At 42.5% G+C, this 18,418-nt stretch overlaps 2 protein-coding genes across 2 annotated transcripts in view; both read right to left on the bottom strand.

Annotated features, from left to right (window-relative positions):
- LOC139173994 (IgGFc-binding protein-like) overlaps nt 1-18,418 on the bottom strand; it is an 842,349-nt gene that overhangs the window by 263,767 nt on the left and 560,164 nt on the right. The window lies entirely within an intron of this gene.
- Nucleotides 1-18,418, bottom strand: part of NFKBID (NFKB inhibitor delta) — a 56,302-nt gene that overhangs the window by 20,937 nt on the left and 16,947 nt on the right. Inside the window, exons 2-4 of the mRNA XM_070763992.1 lie at nt 8,507-8,598; nt 6,586-6,619; nt 1,116-1,414 (exon numbers count right to left, since the gene is read on the bottom strand). Of these exons, the coding sequence (XP_070620093.1) occupies nt 1,116-1,414; nt 6,586-6,619; nt 8,507-8,598 (425 nt within the window). The remainder of the gene's footprint in view (nt 1-1,115; nt 1,415-6,585; nt 6,620-8,506; nt 8,599-18,418) is intronic.

Below are 18,418 nucleotides of genomic sequence, written 5' to 3'. Positions count from 1 at the left end.
AAGACAGTGTCTTATTTTCGGGGAAACACAGTAGGATCTTCTGCAACTGCTTTATTCATGGAATGCCTTTTTGTTCTCCTAATGTATTTTCCAGTCATATCAGCCTCTCTTTCCCTTCTAAATATTTCATGTCTGATCCCGCAGGGTTTATTCCCCCCGCCCCTCGAGTTCCCAGGTGGCTATTCAGAAAAGGGAATGGATGCTTGGCTCGGATTTCACTTCTTCAAACCAGCACCATATTCTCTCCTGCATACTACAGTAATTCAGCTCATCTGGACAGCATCTGTATCAGGAAAGTGAGCCCAGACTTCATCTGCACCGGCTGCCGATCGGTTTCCGGTCACAATTCAAAGTGTTGGTCATGACCTTTAAAGCCCTACATGGTATTGGGCCAGGATACATCCGGAACTGCCTTCTACCGCACGAATCCTAGTGGCCGATAAGGTCCCACAGAGTTGGCCTTCTCCGGGTCCCGTCGACCAAACAATGTCGTTTGGCGGGCCCCAGGGGAAGAGCCTTCTCTGTGGCGGCCCCGGCCCTCTGGAACCAACTCCCCCCAGAGATTAGAACGGCCCCCACCCTCCTTGTCTTTCGCAAATTACTTAAGAGCCACCTTTGTCGTCAGGCATGGGGGAGTTAAGTTATCCTTTCCCCCTAGGCTATTACAAGTTATGCATGGTATATTTGCGTGTATGTTTGGGTTTTTATAATAAGTGTTTTTTAATTGTTTTTATTAATTGGATTGTTCATGTTGTTTTACCACTGTTGTTAGCCGCCCCGAGTCTGCGGAGAGGGACGGCAGACAAATCCAATTTAAAAAAAAAAAATAATAATAATAATAATCTACTTTGCAAAAAAAAATCTGGGCATTTAAAAATAATAATAATAACATTCTGCTTTCTCATCATCCTTTCCAAAAGAAAAAAAAAATGTGAATTGCACTTTGGAAAGGCTCTTGGCAAGCTTTGCCGAGATCCCATCTGCACACAATTCTTAGGATTCTCTGTTGAGAAGCAAGTGGCTTTTTACAGCCAGCTTGAGACATCAATATGAATCCAGGGCTAAAATACCCCAGGGAGCTCATTCTATCCCACTTCCATCTCCCCTCATCTCACCTCGTAATTTACTGCCGATGTTATCTTGGAAGTGTACACTTCCCCGGGACCTCCAGGACCTGCTGTTCCATAAATATTAGTTTCCAAGGGAGGGCAGGGGCTCATCACATCATACTGGCTCCCTTGAGGCTGGAGATGGAAATCGTTGCCAGGGTCCACACACAGGTAGTGAAAATCTGGAGAGAAAGCTCCTTGGCTGGAGGCATCTGGTTGCCAGGCAGGAAAGGCAGCATCTGGATACTGAGGCACTGCAGACAGTCCTAGAGTTGAAACCCCCTTTTCGATTGTTCCATGGGGCTCTAAGAAAAGAGATTGGCAGAAGTACCGGTTAGTGTATGAGTGTGATTTCTTTGGAGAAGCAGAAAATGCTTAGATCATAGAAACATAGAAAAGTCTGACGGCAGAAAAAGACCTCATGGTCCATCTAGTCTGCCCTTATACTATTTTCTGTATTTTATCTTAGGATGGATCTATGTTTATCCCAGGCGTGTTTAAATTCAGTTACTGTGGATTTATCTACCACGTCTGCTAGAAGTTTATTTTATTTTATTTATTTATTTATTTATTTATTCATTTGTCCAATACACAAACACATAGGAAGAAAAATAGACATGTGATAATATAAATGAGGGTGAAAGTGAACTTAGAGGAGAGGATATATGAAAGGAAGAGAATATATAAAATAGGTGGAAGAAAGGAAAGACAATTGGACAGGGGACGAAAGGCACATCAGTGCACTTATGTATGCCCCTTACTGGCCTCTTAGGAACATAGAAACATAGAAGTCTGATGGCAGAAAAAGACCTCCTGGTCCATCTAGTCTGCCCTTATACTATTTTCTGTATTTTATCTTAGGATGGATATATGTTTATCCCAGGCATGTTATCCCAGGCATCAGCTCTTTATGTGGAACCGTATCAAAGGCTTTGCTGAAGTCCAGGTAGGCAATATCCACGGCACCACCTTCATCCAACACCTTTGTGACATAGTCAAAGAAATCAATGAGATTAGTCTGACATGATTTGCCTTCAGTAAAGCCATGCTGATTTGGGTCCAATAAGTTATTGTTTTTTAGGTGCTGATTTATCCTCTTTTTGAGTAGAGTCTCCATCATTTTAACTACCACTGATGTCAAGCTAACTGGCCTGTAGTTACCAGCTTCTTCTCTACTGCCCTTCTTGTGGATAGGCACAACACTGGCCATTCTCCAATCCTCAGGAACTTCTCCTGTTAACAAGGATTGGTTAAACAAATCAGTCAGGGGGGTAGCAATGACAGATCTGAGTTCTTTAAGAACTCTGGGGTGGATGCCATCTGGACCCATCGCCTTATTTATCTTTAATCGTTCAAGTTCTTCTAAGACATCGGCTTCTAAGATCACTGGAGCTGAATCCGTACAGCTGGAAGCAATGCTATATCCCTCTATAGTATTATTTTGTAAGGTGTCTTTTGAGAAAACTCAACAGAAGTAGCTATTGAAATGGTCAGCGATCTCCTTATTCCCATTAATGCATGTATTATTCCCGGTACTAAGCTTCGTGATGCCACATTTTTTCTTCTTCTTATCACTAATATATCTGAAGAAGGAACCTGGAGAGGTCAATCATGGAGAGTCTAAGGGAGAAGTGTTGGGGGTTAGAGGTTGACACAATTGAGTCTGGTAATGAGTTCCACGCTTCGATAACTCGATTGTTGAAATCATATTTTTTACAGTCAAGTTTGGAGCGATTCGTATTAAGTTTGAATCTGTTGCGTGCTCTTGTGTTATTGCGGTTGAAGAAGTAGTCATTGACCAGTAGGACGTTGCAGCATATGATCTTGTGGGCAATAGCCGCCCCGAGTCTTCGGAGAGGGGCGGCATACAAATCGAATAAATAATAATAATAATAATAATAATAATACTCAAATCATGTTTTAAGTTTGTTCCAAGGATCTACTACTCTTTCAGTAAAATAATATTTTCTCATGTTGCTAATGATCTTTCCCCCAACTAACTTCAGATTGTGTCCCCTTGTTCTTGTGTTCACTTTCCTATTAAAATAACTTCCCTCCTGGACCTTATTTAACCCTTTAACATATTTAAATGGTTAGATCGTGTCCCCCCTTTTCCTTCTGTCCTCCAGACTATACAGATTGAGTTCCTTAAGTCTTTCCTGATACGTTTTATGCTTAAGACCTTCCACCATTCTTGTAGCCCGTCTTTGGACCCGTTCAATTTTGTCAATATCTTTTTGTAGGTGAGGTCTCCAGAACTGAACACAGTATTCCAAATGTGGTCTCACCAGCACTCTATATAGTGGGATCATAATCTCCCTCTTTCTGCTTGTTATACCTCTAGCTATGCAGCCAAGCATCCTACTTGCTTTCCCTACCGCCTGACTGCACTGTTCACCCATTTTGAGACTGTCAGAAATCACTACCCCTAAATCCTTTTCTTCTGAAGTTTTTGCTAACACAGAACTGCCAGTACAATACTCAGATTGAGGATTCCTTTTCCCCAAGTGCATTATTTTACATTTGGAAACATTAAACTGCAGTTTCCATTGCTTTGACCATTCATCTAGTAAAGCTAAATCATTTACCATATTACAGACACCTCCAGGAATATCAACTCTATTGGACACTTTAGAGTCATCGGCAAATAGGCAAACCTTCCCTACCAAACCTTCCCCTATGTCACTCACAAACATATTAAAAAGAATAGGACCCAGAACACACCCTTGTACTTGTAATCATTGTACTCAGGTTTACGTTTATGACCTTAATTATCTACTGCAACTGTGTAAGGGTGAAAAATGGTCATACTTGGCTAACTAGCTAAATATTGTGGTCCTACATATATTTATTTTGGCCTTTAAAAAAAAAAATTATTAGTTTTCAAATATATTTTAAAATAGACCAACAAGCAAACAACAACAAAAAAATAAATAAGAAAGAACAAACAAAAAATAACAACAACAAAAAAAGAAATTGTAATATCAGCAAACATTCAGTATTTCTGCATTGCTACATCGGATATTTCATTCATTTCTATAATAATATACATATTAATTAATTACAGTAATATTCATATTAATTCATACAATCACAAAATCCCTATTCAAACTGTTCATATGTACATATTTATAATCTTTGTTTTACTTTTATTTTGGGCATTCTTAAAGTCTTTATTGCTTTTGGTATTTTAATTATTACTATTTTATTGTAAGCCGCACAGAGTCATTGACTAAGATGGGCAGCTGTAGAATTTGAACATATACCTATATACATAAATAAAGTCTACCTTGCAGGGCTGTTGCAAGGTAAAAAAGCAGCAGAGGAAAACCTCTTTGGGTCAATTTGCACCCTTGGAGGAGATGTTATTAAATCTGCAATGGTTAATCAATAATCCTAAGTAAAGACCTAATGGAACTTTGGGCAATAAATCTATAATAAATCTATTTGAATAATAAATCTTGCCCCGTAAATGAGTAATGCAGGATATCCCCCTATATTTCAAATAGTTTTATTGGTATTTTAAGCAAGAAATATAGAAACTAATATTTAGAAGGAAGAAGAGAAGGAAGAAAAAACAAAGCCAGAAGTTCGAGGGGTGAAAAAGTCTGATTTTCTTTTATAGCAGTTGGTAATTAACTTCCTATTTGATAGTTACCACACTATCTCACTTTTTCTATAATCTTCTTTTTTAATCATCGAAGCCCATTCCCCGCCCCCACTTCATGCACGCAAGGCCTAAAAGGGTTTTCCAGTCAGCATTAAACTTAATGTTTTTACTCTGATCAAAGATGTCAATTTGGCCAATGACCTTAGTGTGTTTGATAGACAGTGCAAGATTCACAAACTTGAGGCTGCCGCTGAGATGGCTTTCTCCAATAAAAGATAATTGGTTTAACATTTACAACTGTGGTGCTAACCACCAGAGACGGTCTTGTTATTGTCTTCCAACTGAAAAATCCCCTTTGGCAAATCATCCATCTCCAGTTTTGAAGTTAGATGTGGCAACATCTGCCCAGGGCCCTTAATGGCCTAACTCAGGGGTAGGCAAAGTTGGCTCTTCTATGACATGTGGACTTCAACTCCCAGAATTCCTGAGCCTAGCACGACTGGCTCAGGAATTCTGGGAGTTGAAGTCCACATGTCATAGAAGAGCCAACATTGCCAACCCCTGGTCTAACTAGTTCTTAAGAGGGTAGAACCTGGGCTTCATTTGAACATCTTCCATTCTGAAAAGTCCTTGGTCCTTTCCAGTGGGTTGCTTCCTGTTCAGACTGGTTCTTAGAACTGGTAGCGCCGTTGGCGGGAGGTTCTGCCCACCGACCCAGGATTTTATTTATTTATTTATTTATTGGATTTGTATGCCGCCCCTCTCCGTAGACTCACAACATACAATAAAACAATTCACAACAAATCTAATAAATTTAAAAAATTTAAAAAACCCATTATTAAACCAGACATATACACAGACATACCATACATAAATTGTATAGGCCCGGGGGAGGGGGGGGAATGCCTCAATTCCCCCATGCCTGACGGCAGAGGTGAGTTTTAAGGAGTTTATGAAAGGTGAGGAGGGTGGGGGCAGTTCTAATCTCTGGGGGGAGCTGGTTCCAGAGGGTCGGGGCCGCCACAGAGAAGGCTCTTCCCCTGGGTCCCGCCAGACGACATTGCTTAGTCGACGGGACTAATTATTATTATTAGAATACTGCATCTAGTTTTGGCCACTACGCTACAAAAAAGACATTGAAGCAATGGAGAAATTGCAGAAAAAAGCCACTAGAATGATTAGGGGATTGGAAATTAAATTGAGAACCACCTGTAGTGGCTGTGCCTGTACCATTATCAGAAAGGAGCAATGCTTCTTTAACAGTAGGAACCAGGAAATGGATTAGATACAGTATTGGGTTGCTACCGATACAGATAAGGACGGCGTACCGGTAGCGAAAATTTAAGCTATGCGCGTAGCATCACTTCTGCTGTGGCCATGCTGGTATATCCCAGCGAGATTTTGGCAATTCTTTTTGCTTTTGCGCATGTACAAAAGCGAAATCTTGCTGGGACATAGGTGCGCACCCATAGCAGAAGTAAAGCTGTGCGCGTAGCACACCGGTGGCGGCAGGATCAGGAATCCGCCCCTGATTAGATAGATGAAATAGATCGAGATTGGGAGATAAAGAGATAGATAATGAGTTAAATCGGAAACTGCTTGGAAGTTTATTAAGTGACCTAAGCCCCGAATAAATTATTCTCGCTGCAATTTAAGTGGGAAACCTTAAGTACCTCAAATGCTTAGCATAATCTGTTAACCTCCAGATGCACTGGAGGAAATCTCTGCTCCGTTAGAATTGCTGGAGCTGTTAAGATGCCAGCTGGTGGGTACCATGTTTAGAGAAGCTGATGGAAAGCTAAATTCACTAGAGCATTTGTGACAGCGATAAAGCAATTACATTCCCAGATGTCTGAGTCCACTCACCTGGCCAGCTGGCGTCTAAAGCTCCTGGCGGGATCTGAAATGGGAATAGAAAGAGAAAGAGAAAGAGAGAGAATGAATCTGAGAAAGGCAATAAGACCAGGCTGGATCAACCCCTTCCTGTTCAAATGCATTTGCGGAAGAAGACGAATGGAGCCTTAAAATTAGTTCAGTGATTCCACAAAGGCTAGAAAGAAACCGAGTCGTGTTAGTGAAGACTCTCAGTCATCCGGGCAAAGGTATCTAAAGCTGGAATGGGACAACTCACCATGGGCAGTGTGCCATGACCTATTTGCTACAACTGACTTCCTATGGACAATGTGCGACGGTCAACTCACTACAGCCGACTTGTCACGGCCAACTTGCCATAGCCAACTCGCCACAGAACAACCTCACTGGAGGGCGATCCAACAATTCAATTGAATTCTTTAAACGAGTTTTTAAAATTATTTTAATTTTTGTCATCCAGATTTCATTTTTGTCCCTCTTTAGACATAATAATAATAATAATAATAATAATAATAATAATAATAATAATAATAATTTATTGGATTTGTATGCCGCCCCTCTCCGTAGACTCGGGGCGGCATACAAATCCAATAAATTATTATTATTTCTTTTTTAGAATCGAATAGAATTCTTTACTGGCTAAGTGTAATTGGACACACAAAGAATTTGTCTTTGGTGCATATTTGACTTTGGAGTCCTCGGAAAGGGGCGGCATACAAGTCCAATCAATCAATCAATCAACCAACCAATCAATCAATCAATCAATCAATCCATCGTCTCTCAGTGTACATAAAAGAAAATATACATTTGTCAAGAATCATGAGATACAACACTGAATGATTGTCATAGGGATCAAATAAGCAATCAATCTTTAATGATTCTATTCTACTCTTTCTTCAATGTTAGTGTAACTCTTGTTCTGCGGTGAGTTGACCTGGGCAAATTGTCCCATGGTGTTGTGGTTAGCTCTGGCCCAGCTCCTGCCCCAAGGAATGTGCAGGTGGATGTGGGGGAGACATCCACATGCAGCAGGCCTGTTTTGCTCCTGATGGAATTTGCCGAAGAAGCCTCCTCTCACCAAGGAAGCATGAGTGACGGGGAAGAGGGGAGTTTGGCAGACAGCCCAGGAGGAGATCAATCATCTGTATCATCCTTGGATTCTGAACAAGAATTAATGACACATCCACGCATGCGTAGAGTGATGCATAGGAGACGACAACTGAAGGATTATTACAAGAGAAAATGAGGCCACCTGTGGTTGGGTGGGGCTCCATTAATTAGGGCTGCTGTTATAAATAGCAGCGTGTGGGTTTGGCCGTTGTGAAAGAGTATCTAATCGCAGTTCTTCAGGAATCCTGTGTTGCTGTTTTCTGGACTTTGTTTGTTGATTTTTCACGCCTTTGAAACCAAAGCAGAGCAATGTGTGTGTGTGTGTGTGTGTGTGTGTGTGTGTCTCACTTTGTTGGAAGAAGAAGGGGTGTGAAGTTTCTTCACAGCTGCTAGCTAAGTACTTAACGACTGCTTAAGGGAAATTGTACAGACTACCCGGTTGTTTTGGGACGAGTGCTCTTTGCAATACAAAAAGAGTGCTTAGTTTATTTTGAATTTTGTGATAAAGAACATTGTTTTGAATATCCAAATGTGTGTGTGTCTGAAATTTGTACCCTTGAATTTTCGGGAGGCTCCTACCAGAGAGCCCGGCAGAACACATGGTGAGATGGCCACAGAGAGTTGACCATGTAGAGTTGGCCATGTTGACTTGGCAGGCAAAGTTGCCTGAAGGTGGAGTCATGGCAAGGGGACAAAATTGATCCAGTTGCCATCATTCAACCTTCAAAGTGAGTTGTGCTAGGGAGAAGCGTGTGGCTATCTGCATGCAATATGGGTGTCCAGATTTATTCAGCAGGCTACTCACCAAGGGTCCAGTGCTGTGGCTTAGAGCCGCTTGTTGTTGTCTTCGTTGCTCCAGTAACTTCCGCACAGTCTGAGGTGGTGGCCCTTTGCAGCCTGTAAATAGACAGAGAGAATTGGGGTATTAGAACTGGGGTACCTGGGGGGAATCATCCATAACCTCCCCTTGAGGTGTATAGTCTTCAAGGCCACTGCCCCAATATCAGACCTTTAGCTATACGACTTGGGATGAACACCTTTTGAATGGTGTGGTAGTGAGGAATGGATTTCCAGAGGGGAAAAAATGCAGATTACAGGAACCAAGAGCATTTTCAGGTGAACCTGAGGATACAGATGAACCTCTAAGTGGCCTCAAGGACTCTCTAAAAGGATGCAAATTGTTCTGCCTGGCTGCTGGGCCACCCAAAACAAGGCAATTATACAAACACACACACACAGGCTTGGAAAAAGGCAAAAGGTTTCTTTATGTACAAAGGGCTGCAAGCCTCAGCGACTGCAAGAGCAATGCTAGTTTATTAATCCAAAAAGTCAGAGTTAATCACTCGAGCCAGCAACAGAAGTCTTTCTGGCTTAGGTCAGCCAATTACTCACTGCTTGAGTGTCAGAATGTTCAAAGATGTCCAAAGGAAAAGCAAAACCACGATGCATCAATGTCTTTCTCAAAAACTGAACGATAAATTCCCACAACGTCTACTACAAGCCCTTCCCTTTTTAACTCTGCAGCAGCATCTTTGATTCCTGACAGCTGTGATTTAGAATCTATTTCTGCATCTGTGCAGCTGCTCCTGGTGTCCCAGCATTCTCCTGACCCTGACATTTAGAATAGGATCGTTCATCATTTCCTCAGATGAGACTCTGGCTGGATATTTGACCAGCTCTGCTGCCCTCTTTTGCCTCTCTAGCCCCTCATCCCTTTCTCCTTCTTGTTCACTGTCTGACTCCTCATCAAGCCAGACAGGTCTTCTGACGGTCCCAGCTCCTCTGAGTCAAAATCAGTGGCCAGAGGAGCTGGCCTGGAACCAACCACAACACAAATGACCAGCTGTCTGTAAGGAATACAAATGCTTTCTTTCCCCACTATCCTCCCAGTGCTGCCCCATTTCACTCCACTTCGAATGTCAAAGAAGTCTGATGTTAAGCCATCAAAAACTACCATGCCCTAGGCGGCATACAAATCTAATAAATAAATAAAATAAAATAAAATAAAATTTCCTCATGAAAGGACCTGATGATGTTGAGGAGCTGGGATGGACAGCCGATCTTGGGGAGGATTTTATAAAGGCCGTCCCTGCTAACCAGGTCAAAAGCTTTTGTAAGATCAATAAATACTACAAAAAGTGGCTGTCTTTGTTCCCTGCATTTCTTCTGCAGCTGTCTAATACCATATTGGTAGTGGACAAGTTGGCTCAAAATCAGTAATGGGCAGCCAACATTTTTACTGCCACTCTGTGGGTGTGGCTTATTTTGTGGGTGTGGCTTAATGGTCATATGATCAGGTGGGAGTGGCTTGAATGATCATCATCATTCAAGTAAACTGTTAAATCCTCGACTTGCAACCTTACCAGTGTTGCTCGCTGGGGTGACAATTTGCTTTGTATTTCCTACGCTCTACTTCTTAGGTTGCCTCCCCTGCCTTGGGCTGGGTAGCTAGGTGAACGGGTGCTGCCAGAAGCATAAATGCTGCCAGTGCCACTTCCACCCATGCCTTCTGCTTGCACCTCAGGCAGGAGATGGCCATGTGAGGCTGGAGGGGAGCTGGGCAGGAGAGAGGGAAGCTCATCTGAGGACAGGAAGGAGGAAAGAGGAAAAAAGCAAGGAGCGCAGATGCAGCAGTAGGGAGGAAAAGAAGAGCCGAGCCGAGCCCGGTAATCAATGTTCCCTCTAATTTTTTTTCGGTGTGGGCGGAAAAGTATAGTGTCTGAGCGACAGTCCCTAGAAGTATGTATGTATGTATGTATGTATGTATGTATGTATGTATGTATGTATGTATGTATGTATAATAGATAGATAGATAGATAGATAGATAGATAGATAGATAGATAGATAGAAAAAAATGCCCTTCTTTTTTTATTGAAATAAATTAATAATAAAACAAAACCAAAATCTATTACTATTATTACTATCTTCTCCTCTTTTTCCATCCCTGTCTCCTCCCCCCTTGTGTGTGTGTGTATGTGTGTGAACTCTTGAACCATTTCCAATAACAGGTGAGCTATTGGAAATGGTTCAAGAGTTCACACACACACACACACACACACACACACACACACAAACGGCTGGTTTTTTTGGTCTCTGTTATTATTTGGGTGCTTTTTACCATATGCTTTAAATCAAGAGTCATTTCTCTCTCTTTCTCTCTCCCCCTCTTGCTCTCTCTCTCTTTCTCTCTCTCATTTTCTTTCTCTCTTTCTATTGCTTTCTATAGCCACCACTGCCGTGGGAGAAGTCGCACCCCAAGGCAGGAGGTGGCGGAGGAGGAGAGGGTCGGGTCGGGCGGGTGGGGGGCAGGGCCGAGAGGCCAGGGGCGCGAGGGGTCCGGAGGCACCGTGGGGAGACAGGGGCGGCCGCGGCTCCCTTTCCTCCTACTGCCGGCACCTCCCCGCCCCCCCCGCATGCTGGCAGGGGGATGGGGAGCGCGTGCCCGTGGAAAAGGGTGCGCAGGGGGGGGGGAATTTTGGGGAATGCTGCCAGTAATCCAGGAAGTGACTGCCGCCAATCAGCTGGAGCTGCACACACAGCTTCATTTCCGCCGTTGGAACTGCGTTCCACCCCGTCCTGCCTGCTGCCCACCCCTGCTCGGAATCCACACTGTGATTCTGGATAGACTCTCTCTGTAAGCACCTGGAGCCTCTTCAACACGACACGAAATTAAATTAAAGATAATGGATGTAAATTAACACTGAACATCCTAAAACTACATTAACTTTAATTTACAGGAAAATCATCAACGGTCCAGCAAAATGACATGGTAGCCCTTAAACATGTAGCAGGAAAAGACTGTCTTGGCAACCTTACTCAAAGCAAGTAATTTGTAGGCCACTTTACGAGCCTCAATCACCGGCTGCTAGCAGTTTGGCAGATCGAATCTCAGTAGGCTCAAGGTTGACTCATCCTTCCATCCTTCCAAGGTTGGTAAAATGAGGACCCAGATTGTTGGAGGCAATATGCTGACTCTCTCTAAACTGCTTAGAGAGGGCTATAAAGCACTGTGAAGTGGTATATAAATCTAAATGCGATTGCTATTGCTATTAATCTCACAGGGGCCAAGCTACAAAGTTCCTATGCAGCAGGCTCTCTTCTCAGCTTCTGTAGCCCAACAAGAACAACCAAGATGATTAGGGGACTGTAGGCTAAAACATACAATGAACATGGCTAGTCTAGTGAAGAGAAGGACCAAGGGAGACATGATAATAATTAAATCATAATAATAATAATAATAGTAATAATAATAATAATAATAATAATAATAATAATAATAATAATAATAACAACAACAACAACAACTCAGCTGCTGCAAAAAGATCGCACAGACTGACTACAAGCATAGACATGATGCTGTGGCACAGATGATCCACTGGAACTTGTGCCGGAACTACCATTTACCAGTGGCAAAGAACTGGTGGGATCATAAGCCCGAAAAAGTGGTCGAAAATGAGCAAGCAAAACTACTGTGGGACTTCCGACTTCAGACTGACCGAATTCTGAAGCATAACACACCAGACATCCTAATTGTGGAGAAAAAGAAAGTATGGATCATTGACATCGCAACCCCAGGAGACAGCAGAATTGAGGAGAAGCAGCTAGAGAAATTAGTGAAATACGAAGATCTAAAAATTGAGCTGCAACGACTCTGGCATAAGCCAGTGAAAGTGGTCCCAGTGGTACTTGGCACCCTGGGCGCAGTATCAAAGGATCTCAGCAGACATTTGAAAACCATCGGAATTGAAAAAGGCTGCTTTACTGGGATCGGCAAACATAATTCCGTGCTACATCACGTAGTCCTAGGTGCTTGGGAAGCGCCCGACTGGTGATGAAATACGAAATCCAGCATAGTGATCTCGTTTGCTGTGTTGTACTGACATAATAATAATAATAATAATAATAATAATAATAATTATTATTATTATTATTATTATTTATTAGATTTTTATGCTGTCCCTCTCTGAGGCATCAGGGTGGCTCACAGCAGCAAAACAATACAATACAGTACAAATCTAATATTAAAAAAAACCCTAAATTAAAACCCATATTACTAAAAACAATCAATGCTACACAATCACACCACACTCAGATGCTACTAGTCAGAAGGGGGGTGGAATTAGTTCCCCCATGCCTGGCGGCATAAATGGGTCTTCAACATCTTGCGGAAGGTGAGGAGGATGGGGCCAATTCAAATCTCCAGGGGGAGTTGATTCCAGAGGTCCGGGGCCGCCACAGAGAAGGCTCTTTCCCTAGATCCCACCAAACGACATTGTTTAGTTGATGAGACCCAGAGAAGACAGCAGCAGCAGCAGTAGGGGAAAAAAAGGAGAGCTGAGCCCAGTAATCCAGGATGTGACAGCTGCCGATCAGCTGGAGCTGTGCACACATCTTCATTTCCTCCGGTGGAACGCAGTTCCTGCCTGCTGCCCACCCCTATTTATTTTATTTATTTATTTATTAGATTTATATGCCGCCCCTCTCCGAAGACTCGGGGCGGCTAACAATATAAAAAGACAATGTAAACAAATCTAATATTAAAAACAATCTAAAAAACCCCAATTTAAAAAACCACTCATACATACAAGCATACCATGTATAAATTCTATAAGCCTAGGGGGAAGGGAAAATTTCAATTCCCCCATGCCTGACAACAGAGGTGGGTTTTAAGGAGCTTGCGAAAGGCAAGGAGGGTGGGGGCAACTCTGATATTTGGGGGAGCTGGTGCCAGAGGATCGGGGCCGCCACAGAGAAGGCTCTTCCCCTGGGACCCGCAAGACAACATTGTTTAGTCAAAGGGACCCGGAGGAGGCCAACTCTGTGGGACCTAACCGGTCACTGGGATTTGTGCGGCAGAAGGCGGTCCCAGAGATATTCTGGTCCGATGCCATGAAGGGCTTTATAGGTCATAACCAACACTTTGAATTGTGACTGGAAATTGATCGGCAGCCAATGCAGACTGCGGAGTGTTGGTGTAACATGGGCATATTTAGGGAAGCCCATGATTGCTCTCGCAGCTGCATTCTGCACGATCTGAAGTTTCCGAACACTTTTCAAAGGTAGCCCCATGTAGAGAGCATTACAGTAGTCGAACCTCGAGGTGATGAGGGCATGAGTGACTGTGAGCAGTGACTCCCGATCCAGATAGGGCTGCAAATGGTGCACCAGGCGAATCTGGGCAAACGCCCCCCTCGCCACAGCTGAAAGATATTTCTCTAATGTCAGCTGTGGATCGAGGAGGACGCCCAAAGAGAGACTAGAACTCACATCTCCTGGTTCCCAGGTCAGCGCCTCAACCATCACCTGTATTGAAAACGTTAACAAAAGTAGTAAGAAGCAATACAAACTAAAGTGGAATGAAAAAGAATAAAGGGTGAAATAAAAGAAAAAAAATCTAAAAGTGCAGAAAGATAATGCCATAGGTAGAAGCTGAGAAAAAGTAAAAATATATACAAAAGAGGCTTACAATTTTTTTCCACAGCAGTTATAGGTACAATTAGGTTTTAACCTCTCTCTAAGGTTACATCACAACACTCTTCTTTCTATAATCTCTAATCTCATCTACAACGTATCCTGCATAATCATCAAAATCATAAATTACAAGTACATATTTTTCTTTCACAGAAAGCCCATGAGGGATTTCCAATCACGGATAAGTGTTATCTTTTATCTTCTCCTCTAATCAAACCAGTCGATTTAGCCATTTCAGCAAGTTCTGCCGCCTTCTTCAACCATGTCCTCGGTTGTAGCTATTGCCAAAATCTTTCCATCTTTGTGCCTACCGATAATCTTGCTTGCAGGTATCGTATCTAAAAAAAACCCCGCCTTCTGCATCTCTTTTCTAGCTGTTTCAATCCCAAGAGGAAAAGTTATGGTTTCAATTGAATGTTAAGCTTTAAATTCCTCTGAATCACTGTATGTGTTTAAGCCTTTAGCAAAAGATGCTTTAAGACTTCCCTGCTCCCAGCTCTTGAAAAGTGGTATCATCAGCATGTTTAAGGTTGCTGAAGGTTGCGCCTAGCAATTTTAATTCCATTCCGATCGCTTCCATTCCAACCCTTTCTCATGATATATTCCGCAGATTAGTAAAAACAAGCAGCGTGACCATGTACAATGTTAGGTAATACTCCATTCCCAATTTAGAACCATTTAATTGCTTCACATTCTGTTCTCCTTCCTGGTTCATCCACCCAATTATTCAACAGACACATTAGATAGCCTGGCATTCCCATGTTTTTGAGGGCTGTTCAGCATTCATTCTGATGTACACACAATCAAAAGCCTTAATATATTCAATGGAGCATGAAAAGAAATTTTGATATTTTTTGGGGTCTTTTTCAGTATCCATCAAATGAGAGAAACAGGATTTTAATGGTCTCGACCTCTTTGAAATTCCACATGTATGGCCGGTGATTCGCCTTCCAAATTTATTTATTTATTTATTAAATTTGTATGCCGCCCCTCTCCGCAGACTCGTGGTACCTCTACTTAAGAACTTAATTCGTTCCGTGACCAGCTTCTTAAGTAGAAATTATATTAGATTTAGATTTATTGGATTGGGCGGCTCACAACAATGGTAAAAAACAGTGCATAGTAACAAATCTGATATTTAGCAATCTAAATTACAGTTTTAGGTTAAAAAGTCCAAGAAAGAAACCCCAATATATAAAAAACAAGCACACAATCAAATCATACACAAAAACTACATGGGCAAGGGGGAGATGTTTCAATTCCCCCATGCCTGATGGCAGAGGTGGGTTTTAAGGAGCTTCCGAAAGGCAAGGAGGGTGGGGGCAATCCTAATCTCTGGAGGGAGCTGGTTCCAGAGGGTTGGAGCCACCACAGAGAAGGCTCTTCCCCTGGGTCCCGCCAGACGACATTGTTTAGTCGATGGGACCCGGAGAAGGCCAACTCTGTGGGACCTAACCGGTCGCTGGGATTCATGCGGCATAAGGCAGTCCCGGAGATATTCTGGTCCGGTGCCATGAAGGGCTTTATAGGTCATAACCAACACTTTGAATTGTGACCGGAAACTGATCGGCAACCAATGCAGACTGCGGAGTGTTGGTGTGACATGGGCATATTTAGGGAAGCCCATGATTGCTCTCGCAGCTGCATTCTGCAGATCTGGAGTTTCCGAACACTTTTCAAAGGTAGCCCCATGTAGAGAGCGTTACAGAAGTCGAGCCTCAAGGTGATGAGGGCATGAGTGACTGTGAGCAGTGACTCCCGGTCCAAATAGGGCCGCAACTGGTGCACCAAGCAAACCTGGGCAAATGCCCCTCTCACCACAGCTGAAAGATGGTTCTTTTAGTCCCTTGAAGCCGGTCCTTCTCGGTGCTGCGTTGCTGTAGCCTCCAAGGCTGCCCACCGTGGAGATCCCCTCGCCCAAACATTCAGCCGCCTCCCCGCCGCTGTCACCATGTAAATCGGAATATTCATGGTAAATTGGAATATTCTGACTTACACCAAACTCGGCTTACGACGGGCCGTGGGAACGGATCCCCGTCGTAAGTCGGGGACTACCTGTAAATACAAAATTATTTCATATACCCACATATATTATATGACACAGAGAAACAACACAGTCTAATTCAGATGTATGCATGTACACAGCAAGAAAAGCGAATTTTGTGAGTTTACCAGGACGGATGGCATAGGGCAGTGTTTCCCAACCTTGGCAACTTGAAGAGATCTGGACTTCAACTCCCAGAATTCCCCAGCCAGCATTTGCTGGTTGGAGAATTCTGGGAGTTGAAGTCCAGATCTCTTCAAGATGCCAAGGTTGGGAAGCACTGGCATAGGGAACAAAGCTGTTACAGAATCTGACAGTCCTGCTAGAAACACCCCACTTAATATTGCCATGCACACAATGCACAAGAAGGGAACACGATGGGCCAATGCTACTGGATCTGGGACTCAACTCCATTTGAGGTTAATGACATTAAGGGAATTAACATGGATGCATTTGTTTGCCCAGGCAGAACCTGAGATATTAGAAGTTTAATTCCTTCTTGGCTTGTCTGAACTGCTAATTGCATTTCGGGAAAGTTGATTCTGGTGCTCTTGGGTGTTTCTTTGCTGTGCAAACAGCATTTTTCTCTGTCTAACTTGGCAAACAGCACTTTGTAGAGGGAGTCTTGTTTGAATCCATGTAGAGAGAAGAAACAGTAAGAAAAGAGGTAAAGGTTACTTGGTTTCTTCACATTCTTCTATCAGTGGTAGCATCAAGGATGGGCTTTCTTCTTCCTCTTCCTCTTCTTCTTCCTCCTCCTCCTCCTCTTCTTCCTCCTCCTCCTCTTGTTTCTTCTTCTCCTTCTTCTCCTTCTTCCTCCTCCTCCTCTTGTTTCTTCTTCTTCTTCTTCCTCCTCCTCCTCCTCTTGCTTCTTCATCTTCTTCTTCCTCCTCTTGCTTCATCTTCCTCCTCTTGCTTCTTCTTCTTCTTCTTCCTCCTCCTCCTCCTGTTGCTGCTGCTTCTTCTTCTTCTTTTCCTTCTCCTTCTTCTTCCTCCTCCTCCTCCTCTTGTTTCTTCTTCTTCTTCCTCCTCCTCCTCTTGCTTCTTCATCTTCTTCTTCCTCCTCTTGCTTCTTCTTCCTCCTCTTGCTGCTGCTTCTTCTTCTTCTTCTTCTTCTTATTATTATTATTATTATTATTATTATTATTATTCTCCTACTTCTTCCTCTTGCTTCTTCTTCTTCTTCTTCTTCTTCTTCTTCTTCTTCTTCTTCTTCTTCATCATCATCATCATCATCATCACATTCTCATAAGATGTAGAGAAAAAATCTGACATGGTAGAAGAGAACTATACAGTTTTGAAACCAGCATGTCTAATTAACTATAAAAAAACCTCAAAAATCAAACTCAACAGAAATAGTGTTACAAATTGATCCCCAGTGTTATTCGTCTTTTTTCAAATGCTTTCTTGTTTACTTTCTTAACAATACAATGCTATACCTATTTAACATATTTACATTCTCTACATACAGCTTCCTTTTATTCTTTTTATTTATTCATTTTATTTATTTTTTATTCCTGTTGGATGAAAGGTCGATCCTTGACCTAGGACCACACAAATTTCCATTGCTAAGCATGAGAGTTGTTAAGTGAGTCTGGCCCATTTTATCACCCTTCTTGCCCCTGTTGTTAAGTGAATTAGTAAAATGGTTTTTAAGTGAATCTGGTTTCTTCCCTGGATTTTGCTTGTCAGAAGATCACAAAGGGTGATCACATGACTTCAGGGCGATGCAACCATCATAAAGATGAATCACTTGCCAAGGATCTGAATTTTAATCATGTGATCGCAGGGATGCTGCAAAAGTTGTATGTGTGAAAAACAGTGACAAGTCACTTGTTTCAGTGCTGTTGTAACTTTGAATGGTCACTAAATGAATGGTGGCAAGTCAACCTGTATTTGGTTTTTGCAGGCCAACCTGCAAAATATACTTTCAAATTAGTTGTGCATAAAATCCCATTGTCTTTTTTTATTCTTTCTTCCCCCCGCCCCTGGTCTTGTCCACTACTTTGAATGTAATTAATAGAAAAGTGAACACAAGAACAAGGGGGCACAATCTGAGGTTAGTTGGGGGAAAGATCAGAGGCAACGTGAGAAAATATTATTTTACTAAAATAGTAGTAGACGCTTGGAACAAACTTCCAGCAGACGTGGCTGGTAAATCCACAGTAACTGAATTTAAACATGCCTGGGATAAACATATAT

Source organism: Erythrolamprus reginae, chromosome 11 (genome assembly GCF_031021105.1).
Source record: "Erythrolamprus reginae isolate rEryReg1 chromosome 11, rEryReg1.hap1, whole genome shotgun sequence".
NCBI lineage: Eukaryota > Metazoa > Chordata > Lepidosauria > Squamata > Dipsadidae > Erythrolamprus > Erythrolamprus reginae.
This window is presented reverse-complemented; position numbering and strand designations above follow the sequence as displayed.